The following is a 17,715-nucleotide window of genomic DNA, read 5'->3' on the forward strand; positions in this document are numbered from 1 at the left end:
GTGCACTTCATCTCATTCCTTTCAGGCTCTTTTGAGAACCTGCTATCTATCAGCTCCTCACCTCCTACTGATCACTCCCCCTCCCTGAAACCTATGAACAGGCTTATGTCTTCCCTTGGCTCAAAAAAAAAAAAGATCTCTCCTCAGCCAGTCCTCCTCAACCACACATTTCTCTCCAACTACGGCCCTGTGTCTTCTCTTTCCTTACCGTAAGTCAAGTCTCTCTTTTGCACCTACTACAGGGCCTGACATATAACAGGCACCCCATAAATATTTAGTGCATGGATGGAGATGTTTTTTGAAAGAACAATCTACTCATTTATTGATTTATTTTTACTTCCTCTTCTTTCCTCAGCACATTGTAGACTGGTTTCCACCCTCACCATCATCCTAGTTAACACACTCAGTGGATACTTTGGGGATTTTTGTTGCTGTTTGAAGTATAGTTGATTTATGTTGTGTTAGTTTCAGGTGTACAGCAAAATGAATCAGTTATGTATATATATGCCCGCATTCGTGCTAAGTCACTTCAATTGTGTCCGACTCTTTGCAGCCCTATGGGCTGTAGCCCGTCAGGCTCCTCTGTCCATGGGATTCTCCAGGTAAGAATACTGGAGTGGGCTGCCATTTCCTTCTCCAGAGGATCTTCCCTACCCAGGGATTGAACCCGAGTCTCCTGCACCTCCTGCATTGGCAGGCAGGTTCTTTACCATTTGGCACCACCTGGGAAGCCATATATAGATATATCTATAGATACAGATATATCTTATTTTTAAGATCGTTTCCATTATAGGTTATTACAAGATATTGAATATAGTTTCCTGTGCTATACAGTAGGTCCTTGTTTATTTTTTATATAGTAGTGTGTATCTGTTAATCCCAAACTCCTAATTTATCCTTCTTTGATGACCATAAATTTGTTTTATATGTCTGTGAGTTAGATATTTTTAGCTTTTTAAATTTTATTTTATTTATTTATTTTGGCTGTGCAGGGTCTTCATTGCTATGTGGGCTCTTTTCTAGCTGTGGAGAACAGGGGGCTTACTTTCCCCAAGGCATGTGAGATCTTCCCTGATCAGGGATGAATGGTATCTCCTGCAATGGCAGGCAGATTCTTTACCACTGAGTCACCAGGGAAGCCCCTACTTTAAGTATTAAATGATGAAAAGTTAGGTGTTTATTTTTCCCATCAATGTATATATTGATTCATCATTCATTGAACAAATGTGTACTGAATACCTACTATAAGACAGCTGGCTACCTTGTACTCATCTTGCAAAACTTGAAAACTTAGCCCAGTCATCCCTGATCACCTCCTCTCCCCTTTCCGCAGCCTCCAAACTACATACTCCCACCACCAGACTTGATTGCCTGTTCCCACAGTCCTTCTCCACACACCTCTGTTACTGTACTTACCATATTATGTAGAATTTGTGCACATATTTTTGCCCCTTCTACTAAACTGTGAGTTCCTTAGAGACTGTGCTTTATTTCTTAGTATTCCTGGCCCTTCACATTGTACCTGGCACACAGTGGTGCTTTAGTCGCTAAGTCATGTCCAACTCTTGTAATCCCATGGACTGTAGCCCACCAGGCTCCTCTCTCCATGGGATTCTCCAGGCAAGAACACTGGAATGGGTTGCCATTTCCTTCTCCAGGCATACAGTAGGCATTCAGAATTTTATAACCTGAACTAGATCCCCCATGTCAACTGGTTACTATGTCTTATGGATTCTTTCTCTTACATCGGGCCTCCTCCTGTCTATCCTTGAAGTTTCTGCTCCTGTTCAAGCCCTTTTCATCTTTTCCATCCTCATAAAACTCACCCATGACCTCCCTGCCTCCCTCTGCATGCTGCTTTATCTTTTTCCCAGCTCAGAAAAGCTTTTTAAAGGAGCAGTCTACACCCACTGTATCTGCTTCCTTTGAAATTTTTTCAATTTTTAAAAAAATTTATCCATAATCACGCAAGCAATATGTGTACTTAATCTACCATTCTCAGAGGTAACTACTATTTTTAGTTTGATTATTCATACAGACTTTTTTCTATGTCTCTCTAAACAGAGAGAGGGGTGGGGAGGGAAGGAGAGGGGGAGAAAGGGAGAAATGTTTGTTTTATTGGGAAGGGGTAGATTTACACAAATGGCATCATGATCTGTGTATCATTCTTCAACTTCTTTTTTTCACTTAGCAACCTGTTTATGTGAGTATGTATAGATCTAACTTGTTCTTTTACATGGCCAAGTACAGGTCCATGGTATGGCGGTACTATAGCTCATTTAGTTGCCCTCTTGGTGGAAATTTAGACTGCTTAAAATTTTTTTTCATCCCATAACCAATGATACAGTGAACATCCTTTCTGTGGGCCTTTTACAAACATGTGCAATCATTTCTCTAGGCTGTATACCTAAAGGTGGACCTGCTGGATCATACGATACTCACTTTTCTTTTTTTTTTTATTTGTTTGGAAACAAGAGTTCTTTTAGAGTGAAATGTTTTGATGGTTAAAGAATAACTCATTTTGAGACTTAAAAACTTGATATATACTGAATTTAAATTTTTTTTTCTGTTCTGGGTCTTCATTGCTGCGTGGGCTTTTCTCTAGTTGTGGAGAGCGGGGGTTACTCTCTAGTTGTTGGTTGGGCTTCTCATTGCGGTGGCTTCTCTTGTTGCAGAGCACAGGCTCTAGGGCGTGTGGGCTTCAGTAGTTGCAGCTCCCAGGCTCTAGAGCACAGGCTCAATAGCTGTGGCACACAGGCTTAGTTGCTCTGCAGCATGTGGGATCTTCCCAACCCAGGGATCAAACCTGTGTCTCCTGCATTGGCAGGCAGATTCTTTACCACTGAGCCACCAGGGAAGCCTTGATATCTATTGATATTGATGGTTGTATTAGTCAGGGCTCTCCAGAGAAACAAAATCGATAGGATGTATATTTATCTAGAGAGAGAGATTTATTTTAAGGAATTAGCTTATCACATTTAAAATTTTAATAGATACTGTCAAATTTGCCCTTTAAAAAATCTGTATCAATTTATACTCCCAGCAAGATGAATGAAATTAGCTGGTATTTAATGGATATTGTATTTTTATGTTTTATTTCTGCAAATCTGACAGATGAAAAAAATACTTCATTGTTTCATTTCACATTTCCCTGACCACTGATGAAGTTGAATGACCACCATTTTATATATTGATGGTCCATTTACATTTCCCCTTCTGTCAACTACTTGTTTCTCACTGAATTATAGAAGCTCTTTTTACATTTTAGAAAAACATTTTGTCTGCTATATGAAAAAGTGAAAGTGAAGTCACTCAGTCATGTCCGACTCTTTGTGACCCCATGGACTATAGCCTGCCAGGCTCCTCTGTCCATGGAATTCTCCAGGCCAGAATACTGGAGTGGGTAGCTGTTCCCTTCTCCAGGGGATCTTCCCAACCCAGGGATCGATGTCTGCTATATAGGTTCCAAATATTTTCTCCCCATCTGTAGTTTGGTTTTGATTTTGCTTATAATATCTTTCAATAGACTACTGACTGAAAAAATGCACAACCTAAAAGCTGAGAATTATGTTTTATTTGGTGGACAAAACTGAGGACTTAAGCCTAGAAGACACCTTCTCAGCTCTAAGGGACTGCTCCGAAGAGCTAATGGAGGAGACAAGATATCCAGGGGGTTTTGCAACAAAATCCAAGTAGTCAGACCATCAAAAGACTACTGCTACTACTACAGACATCTCAAGTTAATGAGTGCAGTGCTTTTCTATGTATGGGAAGAGGCAAGACTCTGGCAGGGCTCATTGAAATCATGCATTTGATAGGCATCTTAACTGTCCAGGGCCAGTATTCTGCTTTTCTCCATCCATCCTGAGTCCCCTCGGAATGCACTGTTGTGGGTGGTCTCAGTGGCCGCTGCCTTGATGCAACATCCTTTGTTTACTGATAAGGCAGGTGACATTTTTCATCCACAAGACAAAGGTTTTGTTTTGCTTAATTTTTAATGAATTTAAATCTGTCAGTCTTCTCTGACTTCTGGATTTTGCATCACAACTAGAAAAGCCTTCTCTACCCTCCAAAGTTACAAAAATATTCTCCTATGTTTTCTCCTCGTATTTTTAGAAATTGTTTTTAATCCAACTGGAATCTATTTTGGGGACTGGTACTTGTGTGGGAGGGTCTCCTCTTATTTTTTCCTGATGGATGACCTATTTTCCCAGCACATTTTCTTGAATAGTCCATTCTTTTCCTTGCTAATAACAAATGCTAAATTCTCACAGAAACAGGAATTTGATCTTGGACTCATTTTTCTGTTCAATTGCTCCTTTTGCTAGTCTGATGCCTGTACTTCCTTATCTCCCATTCATTCATGGCAAACTAGTTTCCACCCACAATACCCCTGGAATTATTATTCTTAAGTCTATTTATTAATGACCTCCATTCATGTTGCCAAACCTAATGAATATTTCTCCTTTTTTTGCCACACCAAAGGTTATGTGGGAACTTTAATTCCCTGACCAAGGATGGAACTTGTTGCCTCTGCAGTGGAAGCTCAGAGTCTTAACCATTGGACCACCAGGGAAGTCCCAATATTTTTCAGCTTTTACCTTCCTGGACACTATTTATCATATCCTCCCATATGCTACATGATACAACTCTCCCTTGATTCTTCTGCCAACAAAAGTCATGATCATAACAATATCTTCTGTTCATTAGTTACCCTGTGCCAGGCACTGTTTAAGTATTTCCTACATGTGGAGTATGCCTCACCCATCACCCTCTGGGTAGATATTAATATTATCATCATCTCCCCTTTACAGAAAACTGAGGCATAAAGAATTTAAGTGCCAGACTTCCTTGGTGGTCCAGTGGTTAAGAACCCACCTGCCAATGCAGGAGACACAGGTTTGATCCCTGGTCCAGGAAGATTCCACATGCCTGTAAGCTGCCAACTACTGAGCCCACAACTGCTGAGCCCGTGCTCTGCAACAAGAGAAGCCACCACAACTAGAGAGAAGCCCCCACTCACCGCAACTAGAGAAAGCCTGCGCTCAGCAGAGCCAGCACTGCCAAAAGTAATTACAAAAAGAATTTAAGTGTCGAGTTGTTGTGTGAGCCCTGACAGTTGTAACTTGCATTTTTTGTAACTCAAGTGCCTGATTTAAGCTTTGATTTCAAAGGTATCCACTTCAATAAGACATTACTTCAAGGACGGCTATCTCGAATAAACACATTGCCAGCCACAGAAAGATAAGGAACCAGCCTTCCCCGCCCCCTCAGCCCTCCACCCCAGGCTTCTTTGTTTTAAAGATCTTGGTGAATTTCTATAGTTGACTATTTAAGCCACTTGTTTTCTCTCTCAGGTTTTGAATTCATCAATAAAGAGCAAGCCTGCAAAACTACAGGCCACCCACCCTCACCCACCCTTGATCCCAGGGAAAGCAGAACCCCTGGCCCAGGTCCTCTCTCTCTCTTTCTTTACCCTTGACCCTCGACCTTGCTGTGTGGCCCCAGGTATGCCTTCTCCTTTCCAGGACCTGTGAGTAATAAACCCCTTTTCCCCTTCAAGTTGCCTGATGGTTATTACCGAGGGTATCTTGCAATCATAAGAACCATAACACTGGTTATGGATAGGCTGAGACCCGAACAAAACACCCGTGCAACATCCTCGAATTAATAGGTAGCAGGATGGGACCAAACCCAGCTCTGTCAGAGCCCAAAGCCTAGGTCCCTAAGCACACCCCTTTTTCCAGCTTGTGCTCTGTCTCCCCCTCCAGCTCCTTTTGCTCCAGCATCTTTCAAATGGTGGCCTTCCCATTTCCATTTCCCGTGGGTATATATTTAGGCATGCTATTGCTGGCTTTTATGACAAGCTTGTGTTTAACTTCTGAAGAGACTCCCACACTCTTTTCCGAAGTGTCTGTACCATTTACCTTCCTGCCAGCAGTGTCATGAGGGTTCTGATTTCTCCACATCCTCACCAATACTTGCTGTTTTCTGTTTTTTGGTTATAGCCATTCTAGTGGGTGTGAAGTGATAACTCGTGGCTTTCATTTGCATTTCTTGAATGGCTAATGATGTTGAGCATCTTTTGATGTTTTTATGAATCATGCATGTATATTCTTTGGTGAAATGTGTATTCAGATCTTTTGCTCACTTATTTAATTGGGTTGTTGTCTTATTTGGGAAAAGCAAGCTTTCTTAAAATACTCTGGTTACAAGTCCTTTATAAGACATACGATTTGCAAATGTTTTCTCCCTGTCTGTGACATGTCTTTTCAATTCCTTAATAGTGTGAATCTTTTTAATTTTAATGAAGTCCAGTTTATGGTTCTTTTTCTTAAAAAATAGTGGCTTTCCCCAGGCTCTAGCCTTCGTCCCGGCTCTTCTCAGTTTACCTCTGCATCCTGGGTAAAGCAGGGCTTTCTGATGCTCTGTTTTAGTGCAGCTGCACTGACCTATCTATGCCCTCCTGGCCTTGTCAGAATGGAGAAAACATGGCTTTTTGGTACAAATCCCTGGAACTCACTCTTCTACTGTTCCCCAGCCCATTTCCCGGAGGCTTCTCATTTCTACTTATCCGAGTTTGTGTTATTTGATATAAGCATGTATCATACTTATAATTAGGAAAAACAGTAAGCATACTAAAAATATAAAAGAAGCAGATTAGCCTCTAAGGGGTTCTATCAGTTCAGCCCTCCCAAACCATCATCATCCAGACATTTTCCAATGTTAGGCGTATCGAACGTATGTTACTGAGAACTGTAAGATATTTAATTGAGGAGATGCTGAGCAATCTGCAGCTGAGATTAATCACTCATATTGTGACCCAAATATCCCCTTTCCCCCAGGGTTTAATTTATTCTCCCCCAAACAAGATTAGCACAATAAGCAAGCCTATAAAAAGCAGAGGTGTCCTTCATCTAGAATTTCAAATGGAAAACAGAATTCAGTTCACATCTTAAGGAGCTAAATATATCTATTCATTATAAGGAAATGAGTGTGGCTGTTGTTATTTTAAAGGAGAAACAGAAAAATTGGGGATACAAATTTGCTAAGAAGCAAGGGGATTCTCAAAGGATGAGCAGACACTTTGCTCAAAATGATGAATGACCTTTTCTGCGAAGAGCATGTGGGATTACATGTGATTTTTAGTTAAATACAGATGGTGTCTGACCCCTCCCCACCTCAGCCCAGCCCTCATCCTGTCCTCATCTGAGCCTCGCTCCAGCCCTCCCTGGCACACCATTTTCAACCGCCCACGGTCTCTCCTCCCACCTCTTTGCTTATTCCAACTCAGTCTCTTTCCAGGATGTCTTTTCCTCCATCTGCTGACTTAACATCCCCAGGCTTTTGTTTTTAGCACAGTGTTCACCTCACTCAACTCCACTCCCTGGATGATCTCACACATGACTGTGGCTGGAACACAGTCCCTCTACCTTGATAACCTAAGTCTTTTGCCAGCACAGACCCTTTCCTCACCTCGAAAGCCTGCACATTCAGCTGCCAACCAATGAAGGGCGCCTCCTCTCTCAACAGGCCGCAGGCATCTCAAGCTCACCGTATCCAAAACAGAGCTAGTTCTTTTTAAACCTGGTTCTATTTGAGTCCCTCTTACTGAATGCCCCCACCATCTGTCCACTCTCCAAAGCCAGAAATCTCAGTCTTATTCTAGGTTCTTCTTTTGCCTTCCCAACCTCAACACCAAGCCTCTACCAAGTCCTCTTGAGTTTACCTACTCAACAGTTACCCCATCTGTCTCCTCTTCCCTGTTTTACCACCAGCCTCCATCAAATTGGTCCAACAGTCTCCTAGTTGGTCTTCTTGCTCTCCAGCCCATGTCCATACTATCCCAAAGCCCCTTCTTCAAAGGCCAATCCAACCACATCATTCTACTTTGTAGAGCTTTTTAGTGGCCCCATATCCACATATTCTATTAACCCTTCCATCATCCGGCCCCTTCTTACCTCTTCAGGCTCATCTCCCCTCACTTTTCCCCCAGCTCATGCCAAGCACCAGCCCAGGGACAGAGTGGCTATCACAGGGACCTAAGCTTATATGATTTGAAGGGCCCTCCAAGAAAGAGCAAACAACACAATGACTAGAAATTAGTTCGAGGGCTTTGGAGGGACGTGGGCAAGTGAGGGTCCTGAAACAACCTTCACTAGCTCCACCCCTAGTCTAGCAGAACAGAACAAGTGCAGTCCCCTAGAGCATGCCATGGTCTTCCACAGCTCTTCTTTTCATACAAGCTGTTGTCCCTCCCTGGAATGCCCTTTCCAAACTTCCCTTGTCTGTCCAGCAAAATCGTTCACCCTTCAAAGGCCAGGTCAGGCACACCTCTTCTGTGCAGGCCTCCCTGAACACCCCTCCCCCCACCCCCTTCCCCACCCCACACCCCGCCCTGAGAGCCGACTGTTCTCTCCTTCCCGTTCTCATTGTAACACCGTACCCTGTCCTTTACAGAGGAGGTCACCTCAAAGGAACTTGCTGATTTAAGACCAGGCTTCCCCGTGACTGCCTCGAGGTCAGAGACAAAGTCATTCCTCTTTAGATTGTTAGAGCATGGCAGTACCTGGCACAAGGTAGGAACTCAGTAAATGTTTGCTGAATGAAGGAGAAAGACATCCTCCTTTCAACAGAGCATGTGGAGTAGAGCACTGAAATAGACAGGAACCCCGGCGGTAGGCGGCGCTAGTGAGCTCTCTGCCGACAGCCTGCATCAGCTGACAAGAGGTCTGGCAAGAACCCGGTGGTGAGCTCCTCCCCGTGGGCTTCCCACCAGCCTCCCCACCCCACTGCCTCCCTTACCTGTCCTCCTTGTTGATCTGGTCCCCGAAGCCCACCATGTTAACAATTGTCAGCTTTAGCCCCATGTTGCTCTCTTGAAGCTCATAGGTATTGGACCGGAGCTGGATTCCTGGTTGTGTGTGGGTGGCTGGCTCCCCCTTGACCTTGGTGTTGAACAGGGTGTCCATGAGGGTCGACTTGCCCAAACCTGTCTCTCCTGAAAAATGAAAGAATGAATTGTGATGCATTCACGCATATTTTGGATGTATATTCACTGACATGGGAGAATATACACAGTAAGACACTAAGTGAAGAGCGCCTAGAACTAGATGGACTAGGTGATCTCAGTTAAGTGAAAAGGAGTCTAAGGAACTGCAGCAACATATTAGCAGTAGTCATCTCAGGATAGTGGAATGGGGGTAATTTTCCTTTTAGTCTTCATATTTTTGTACTATTTGAAAATTGAGTGTGCATCGTTTTTACACTCAGAAAAAGAAACCGTGTTAAAAGGAGGTGATGGAGAGGCAAAGTCATGCCTAAGGAAAAGACTGGAAGGGCATACAGTGTACTCTTACCAAACAGTCATGTCTGGGTGGTGGGGTTGTGTGTGGTTTTCACTTCCTTCTTTATGCTTTTCTCTATTGTCCCAGTTTTCTACAAGGAACTTGTATAGCTTTCATAAGAAAAATTTAAGGGCTATCTTCAAGTTTAAAAGAAGGGACAAAAGTCCCTCCTCAAATAAATATCCTCTCCTCTCAACATGCTCCCCCCCATTCCCTGCCAGCCCCAGACAGCAGGGGATGCACATCCCAGTGGGGAGACCATTTTTAGCTAATGGGGAGGGAATTCAGCAGGCCACAAATTATCCTTCCCTTTAGATTTCAAACAAGCCAGTCATTTGTTTGTTTAACTAACAGGCTGCAGGATACTAATAAATTCAACCACTGGAATTTCAAAGTCTTGGCTTTCACACTAAGGAGTGGGGGCAGGGCTGTGGGGACTGGAGAAGGTTCTTGGAGGTTATTCCTGAGAGCTGAGAGCCGCAACGTATATTCAGCCACTGCCAGGAGCCAAGGACTGCACTTTGGAGACCTGGGCTGCCCTGCTCTCATCACCCCTCTGCTCCCCTTCCCAGCTCCCATCCCTTGAGATAGAAGAATTGAAACAAGTATACTATCAAGGGTGAAACAGACCACCAGCCCAGGTTGGATGCATGAGACAAGTGCTCAGGGCTGGTGCACTGGGAAGACCCAGAGGGATGGGATGGGGAGGGAGGCGGGAGGGGGGATCGGGATGGGGAACACATGTAAATCCATGGCTGATTCATGTCAATGTATAGCAAAAACCACTACAATATTGTAAAGTAATTAGCCTCCAACTAATAAAAATCAATGAAAAAAAATATTTCATTGTGAAAAAAAAAAAAGAATTGACAGGTTTTCCTGGTGGGGAGCAGGGGGGAGTGGGTTTGCCCTGGACAAATCATGGCCTGGCAAGTCCCTCTTTGTGACCGACAGCACTATCTCCAGGGCAGTCCAGGGCTGGGGTTATAGCTGCTCGACCCATAACCCATAAATGGTCCATCCCTCCTCCACCCTCTGGGTGTGTCTAGCTTTACATCTTGCAAACCTCTTTCATCCTGAATAATGAGCTATGAATGCAGGAGGTGCTCTTAAAAATATCTGTCTCTTGCAGACAGGGAACAGACTTATGGACACGGTGGGGGGTGGGGGTGGGTAGTGGCAGGAAGGGGAGGGTAGGATGAATGGAGAGAGTAGCATGGAAACATATACACTAACATATGTAAAATAGATAGCCAGTGGGAATTTGCTATATGACTCAGGGAACTCAAACCAGGGCTCTGTGACAACCTAGAGGGGTGGGATGGGGTGGGAGGTGGGAGGGAGGTTCAAGAGGGAGGGGACATATGTATACCTATGGCTGATTCATGTTGATGTATGGCAGAAACTAACACAGCATTGTAATCATCCTTCAATTAAAAACTAATAAATTAAGAAAAAAAATCTGTCTCTGCTGAGCGCTCTCTGTGTGGAGAGATTGGTGAGACAGAGAGGGAAAACAAGGAGAACATTCAACTCAGTCTGGCTACCCGGCCCCCCAGCCCGATTTCATAGCCAGGTCTGACTAATGCGGTTGAGTGCCGGGGTGCAGGGAAATGTTCCTTACACAGATCACATTTCCAGCCAGGATCTGCTATACCTATTAGCAGCAAACACTCTCTCAAAAGAGGCCCTTTCTTTCCCTCTCTAAGAGCACCAGAAGTATTTGGGTCCCCAGAAAAATCTGGCGAGGTGGGGGGCCTCTGCTATGGGAGGTGGCAGACTTGGCCGAGCAATGGCACACAACATCTGCCTCCCCGCCCGAAGTGGGGCGCAGCTCCACTGTAAAGGGGCCAGCACCGCTGAGCTGGGAAACCAGGGTGGCTCCTCCCCCTAACTCGCCTTCCCTAGGGCGCTGAGGCTCAAGCTACATTTTAGCCCGTCTTTGTTCATGCCTAATAAATCATCCCTGTACACCCCACTTTCAGACCCTTTCTCCTGTTCCATGAGCTCTTTGCTGAATGGCCTGAGACGTGGTAGGCCCTGACTCCCTGATCCTAAGACTTCTCTGAGAGCAGGGCACGGGCAGCTTCTAGGACTCCCTGGAGTGCCCAGCAGAGGCTCACACAGAGCCCTCAGGAGCAGTAAGCAGAGGGAGGGGCCCACCCTGTTTGTGCAGCTGGAGAAAGGGAGGCTGGGCGGGCTGGGCAGGGCAGGGCAACAGGGAAAATGACCATCCGGATGCCTGCCAGCGCAAAAGGGCTGTGGAAATTAGACGCTCAATGATGAGTGTCTGGAAGAAAAGACCCAGCGGGTGTCTAGGGAATTGTGATGAATTGCAACACGAGAAGAGGGCAGAAAATCAAGAACTGGTCCCATTGCTCTCAGTGCTCCCACCCAGGTTGCCATCAATGCGGAGGCTGGTGGGGGTGAGGAACTAACTCTCTCCTTCTCCACGGCTGGCACAGACCCAGCCTAAGCTGGGATGCTGTCCTGGGCTGAGCATTGAGGGTGGGAGGGGAGCCTAACTCAGATCAGGTCAGCAGATTCCATGCCCCTGCAGGAAGGTGGGGACTTGGCTGTTACATTCCAGCAGGAAACCTGAGGAGTCCCCAGGGATCAATTTGTCTCTCCTCCTCCCTCCTCAAGAGTGGACAGCAGGCTTTCTTAACCCTTTTTAAGTCATCTCCACCAGTAGAGAGGATTTCCTCTCACTTGGCTTAATGTAGATAGGAACCTGGAAACACTAGATTTTTTTTCCCAAGATTTCATTTTAAAACATGGAATATGAAATCTGCTTTTTCAAACTATGTTCCCTGGGATAATCTGGTGTTGACCTCTCTACCCTGAGTTCAACACCACTGTGACAAAGAAAAGCTTAACCCTTTTCCTCATTTGCAGTTAATGTTTGCATCCTCTGGTACCTTGTACAATTCAGTTGTTGCAAGTGGTTAAATGCAGAGTCCCAGGCGGGTTATCACTAAATGACTGTGTCACCTAAGCCAAGCCCTTCCCCCTTTTCTGGATTCCAGTCTCTTTTTCCATAAAATAAGCAGGTTTGAGTAGTAATAAGAAAAGTTATTGCTTCTGGAGCACCTACTTATGTGGGCACCACTGTAAATAAATATCTTACATATATTTTCTTCTGTATTCCCCCAAATAAACCTGTTTCAGTCCAGTAGCTCAGTCGTGGCAGACTCTTTGTGACCCCATGGACTGCAGCACGCCAGGCTTCCCTGTCCATCACCAACTCCCAGAGCTTGCTCAAACTCATGTCCATCAAGTCAGTGATGCCATCCAACCATCTCATCCTCTGTCATCCCCTTCTCCTGCCTTCAATCTTTCCCAGCATCAGGGTCTTTTCCAATGAGTTGGTTCTTCACATCAGGTGGCCAAAGTACTGGAGCTTCAGCTTCAGCATCAGTCTTTCCAATGAGAATATTCAGGACTGATTTCCTTTAGGATGGACTGGTTGGATCTCCTTGCAGTCCAAGGGACTCTCAAGAGTCTTCTCCAACACCACAGTTCAAAAGCATCAATTCTTCAGTGCTCAGCTTTCTTTATGGCCCAACTCTCACATCCATACATGACTACTGAAAAAACCATAGCTTTGACTACACAGACCTTTATCAGCAGAGTAATGTCTCTCTGCTTTTTAATATTTGTCTAGGTTGGTCATAGCTTTTCTTCCAAGGAGCAAGCATCTTTTAATTTCATGGCTGCAATCACCATCTGTAGTGATTTTGGAGCCCCCAAAATAAAGTCTCTCACTGTTTTCATTGTTTCCCCATCTATTTGCCATGAAGTGATGGGACCGGATGCCATGATCTTAGTTTTCTGAATGTTGAGTTTAAAGCCAGTTTTTTCACTCTCTCTTCCTTCACTTTCATCAAGAGGCTCTTTAGTTCTTCTTTGCTTTCTGCCATAAGGGTGGTAATCATCTGCATATCTGAGGTTGTTGATATTTCTCCTGACAATCTTGATTCCAGCTTGTGCTTCATCCAGCCTGGCATTTCACATGATGTACTCTGCATATAAGTTAAATAAGCAGGGTGACAATATACAGCCTTGATGTACTCCTTTTCCTATTTGGAACCAGCCGTTGTTCCATATATGGGTCTAACTGCTGCTTCTTGACCTGCATACAGATTTCTCAGGAAGCAGGTAAGGTGGTCTGGTATTCCCATCTCTTGAAGAATTTTCACAGTTTGTTGTGATCCACACAGTCAAAGGCTTTGGCATAATCAATAAAGCAGAAGTAGATGTTTTTCTGGAACTCTCTTGCTTTTTCTATGATCCAACGGATGTTGGCAATTTGATCTCTGGTTCCTCTGCCTTTTCTAAATCCAGCTTGAACATCTGGAAGTTCACGGTTCATGTACTGTTGAAGCCTGGCTTGGAGAATTTTGAGCATTACTTTGCTAATGTGTGAGATGAGTGCAATTGTGCGGTAGTTTGAGCATTCTTTGGCATTGCCTTTCTTTGGGATTGAAAACTGATCTTTTCCAGTCCTGTGGCCGCTTCCGAGTTTCCCAAATTTGCTGGCATATTGAGTGCAGCACTTTCACAGCATCATCTTTTAGGATTTGAAATAGCTCAACTGGAATTCCATCACCTCCACTAGCTTTATTCATAGTGATGCTTCCTAAGGCCCATACTTAATTTACCGATAAGTTAACCAAATCACTTCCTAGCTGTGTGCATCTGCCCCTTCTCTTCAGTCTCTCTGCACCTCACCTTCCTCATCTATAAAATGTAGAGGAAGAAATTTTTCCACAAAAGAAAAGTGAAAGAGGAAGACCCAGGGTCACAAAAGTAGGATGTGACAATGCCAGCATTTGACTGCAGGCAGTCTGACACTGGAGCCCATATATGCCCCAGTGTCCAATAGGTGTGATATGCTGGTTCACTCAGTCAGTCAACAAATCTTTAGAGCCTCTAACAGGAGCCAGGCACAGATTTAGGATCTGGGAATACAGCAATGAACAGGACAGCCACAACCTCTGTTGGCATGTAACTCACAGTCTCATGGAGCTTGTATCTTCTGGCTCCGAATGTTGGAATAAACCAAGAGAGATGTCTTTGAGTTCAACCGGGAGGTGTCCAAAAGGAAACTCTCCAGGAACTCCTGTTGGCCAAGGGAGACTATGGATGGGGACAGGGTCCTGCCTGGCTCTGTGACCTTGCCCTCTATGCCTTCCTCATCTTGCAGAGACCTGGCGAACAGTGGTGTGCTGGAGCCAGCTTGCCAGGCTTCCTGCAGCTCTTCCCAAGCCCGTGTGCAGTGACGTCAAGTTGGCAGTTTAAAACCAGCTATGGTGAGAATAATGCCAGCTGGGAAACCAGCAGATGCTATAAACCATGGCACTGTTTCTCTGAGAGTGGGTTGCTCAACACTGACCAGCACACTATCACTGGAAGCCTTTCGTAGACAGGTGGATGGCTGCCTCTCCCAGAAATGGTGGGCTGAAACCATCGCCACCTGACCTTGAGAGAATGCTAGTTGCCCTTCCCCTCCTTCTGCAGAGCCTCAATCCTGCTTCTCTTGTATGTTTTCTATCCCCCAAGTTCAACTGAGCCCAGTTGAGCCTGGAATCCTGAGCAGCTTCAAAGTAAATATTATCATTATGACCCTTTGTTCTCTTCACAGGCATTCTCTGTTGCTGGCACATTCAGAGGGTTGAATCTCTTTGGGGTTCCTTCCCAGTCGAATGTTTGCACTGCTGACTCAAGTGGTTCCTCCAAGGTTTCCTGTACTATATCTAGAATCCTGGGATCCTAGTGATTTCTAAAGCTAAGGGACTAGTAGATTTTTTAGAGGGGGAGGGGAATCTCATTCCATTCAGTAATTATCGTATTTATTGTCAACTGTTGGAAAAGAGACATAATATGCTCATACCCATGTGTCTGGCCCTCTAAAAATAATCGTAGATGTCATTATCGGGGCCCTTGTGTAAAAACTATGCTCTTGATTCATTAAAAATTCTCCCTCTCAATTCCATACTGGAGTGGGTAGCTATTCCCTTCTCCAAGGGAGCTTTCTGACACAGGGATTGAATCCAGGTCTCCTGCAGGCAGCTTCTTTACCGTCTGAGCCACCCACCAGGGAAGCCTGTTTCCCTCACGCACATGTGCACATAGGCGTGTAGGGTATTCACTCTGCTCCTGGGGCCTCTGATCAGAGCCCAGCACCAGATAAACACTGCTGTGATAAAAATATCCTAGGTCTCTGTTAATAACCGAGGCTGGGGTTAGCATAATTTTACATTTACTTAAAATTTACTTAAAATGCCTGATCAGAAAAGAAAAGAAAGTCCTTTGGGGAAACATACCCTATGCAAACAGAATGGTTTTCTAGCCATCATTAAGGGAGTAAAACTGACCGTTTTGCACAGCCAGTAGGCATGAAAATATGGTCACTGAAGTTTCTGTGAGAGAAACGATCACCTTCAGCAGCCAAGCCAGGGACCCTTCGCCAAGTCAGCGACAGCACCCCGCCCCATGGCCAGGCTGAGATGGCAGCCAAAGAGCCACTGTAAGCCACTCGTGACTTAGGGCCAACATGTGGGTTCTCAGAGCAAGGACAGGCTTGGGAGCCCAGCCAGAGACGGGGATGTATGAGTTGCAGGCTTTTGTGGATCAGGGATGGGGAATGAAATTAACCCAATCTGGGCAGGTGCATGCAAGGGGTGCACCCTCAGGGCTAAAAGGGGAGTTACTAGGGCAGCCATTTCCTGAAACTTCATCAGCAGGGAGAGGGAGAAAAGGGGTGACTCCTTGGGTGTAAGGGTCTCCTTTCTCCCCTTTTCCTCTTGGAGGGTCTGTCCCCAGCAGTTGAGCAATTCTATCCCCGCAGGCACAGTGAAGCAGTTACAGTTGTAACTGCGTGGGTGAGTGGGGGTTTACTATTTCTCCCACCCACTTTGCCTGGAGCTTGGTTGCCTGTTCCTCTGGGCCCTAGGAGAGCCTGTGGTCCGAATGGCCAACTACCCCACACTTAGGCTCTCCCAAAGCTGTACCAGCCACTCAACTGCACTTGGTTTGAGAGGTTGACATGGGTGGGCCTTCACTTCTCATCCCCTTGACTTCAGCGCAGGTCATCCGGAGCTCTGGGAGGAATGCCAAGAGACTCCATCATGTTTGTGCATAAGTTTTTCAATAATCAAATGTTATGTGAAATAAGTTGGCCATCAGCCAAAGATGGGGAAGATCTGGCAGGGCTAATATTGGATGTGATGGCATTTCATCTTGATGTCGATCACCACAGCTGCTGTCTGTTTTGTATCCCTCTCCTAATAGAACTTCATCATAACCATGGGTCGACTTTTGGCATTTGAAGAATTAACAGCCTAGATGTGGACTTTCAGGCCCCTGATAAGTAATCTGTGAAGCATGTATTTTCATCTCATAGGCTTCAGAGCTGGACAGTGGGAGTGAGTCTTGTCACTACTGAGTGAGTCTAGCTGACCACCTGTCCCCCAGATGTAGAAGTGGCTTTGTTTTTCTACTTGTCCTTGAGGGTGCAGTTATTCTCTCCTCCACGAAATGATCTGAGGAGTGCCAGGGATGGAGACAAAAAAATAAGAGTCCCACAAAAAGGAATGGCCTTAGTTAGAAAACATAACTTTAGACCATTAGAGTAAAATATGCAATTCAGTCGTGGTTCAGACCCTCAACATAAATGAACTACACATAAGGGCTATACAAAAATAAGAAAAGGCAATTAGCAAGTGTTTGAGTGTTCCAATTGGCATGAAAACTGCCATTATTATGGTATTTATACAGTCATTAAGGTTTGGAGGTACGTCACTGAAAATATGCAGGTATGCCTTACTGCACCGTATAGTGAAAATTATATGCTGTGACCATGTTTGTAAATCTGGGATTATTTAAGGTCTCAGCCAAGAGTTGCACAGGGCTGAGCACAGCATGGCAGCAAGGTCTAAAGAGAGATTCTTAAAGAATGTCAGGGAACTGCTATTCCTCAGATGTGTTTGGTTGGAGTGTGACAGTTTCCAAAACACTTCTGGGTTCTCAAGAGGTGTTGCAGGCAGCAGTTACAGAAGCAGTGGGAGGAACAAAGGGTCAGGCAGACCTGGGTCCTTGTCATGGCTCTGCCACTTATCCTGTGTGGACTCAGGTAAGTCCCTTATCCTCTGGAGTTTCTTAGTCTCCCTCTGTTCCTTGAGGCTATGAATACCACTTGCTCTGTTCACTTCCCAGAGTCCTGATGCTGCTAAGTCACTTCAGTCATGTCTGGCTCTGTGCGACCCCATAGACATCAGCCCACCAGGCTCCCCCATCCCTGGGATTCTCCAGGCAAGAACACTGGAGTGGGTTGCCATTTCCTTCTCCAATGCATGAAAGTGAA

The 17,715-nt window shown here is 45.1% G+C and overlaps 1 protein-coding gene across 1 annotated transcript in view; it reads right to left on the reverse strand.

Annotated features, from left to right (window-relative positions):
* The window catches only part of SEPTIN6 (septin 6), a 73,597-nt gene that overhangs the window by 37,183 nt on the left and 18,699 nt on the right, over window positions 1-17,715 (reverse strand). Inside the window, 1 exon segment of the mRNA XM_020888096.2 lies at window positions 8,806-9,001. Coding sequence (XP_020743755.2) covers window positions 8,806-9,001 — 196 coding nt within the window.

This window comes from Odocoileus virginianus, unplaced genomic scaffold (genome assembly GCF_023699985.2).
Source record: "Odocoileus virginianus isolate 20LAN1187 ecotype Illinois unplaced genomic scaffold, Ovbor_1.2 Unplaced_Scaffold_20, whole genome shotgun sequence".
NCBI classification, from domain to species: Eukaryota; Metazoa; Chordata; class Mammalia; order Artiodactyla; family Cervidae; genus Odocoileus; species Odocoileus virginianus.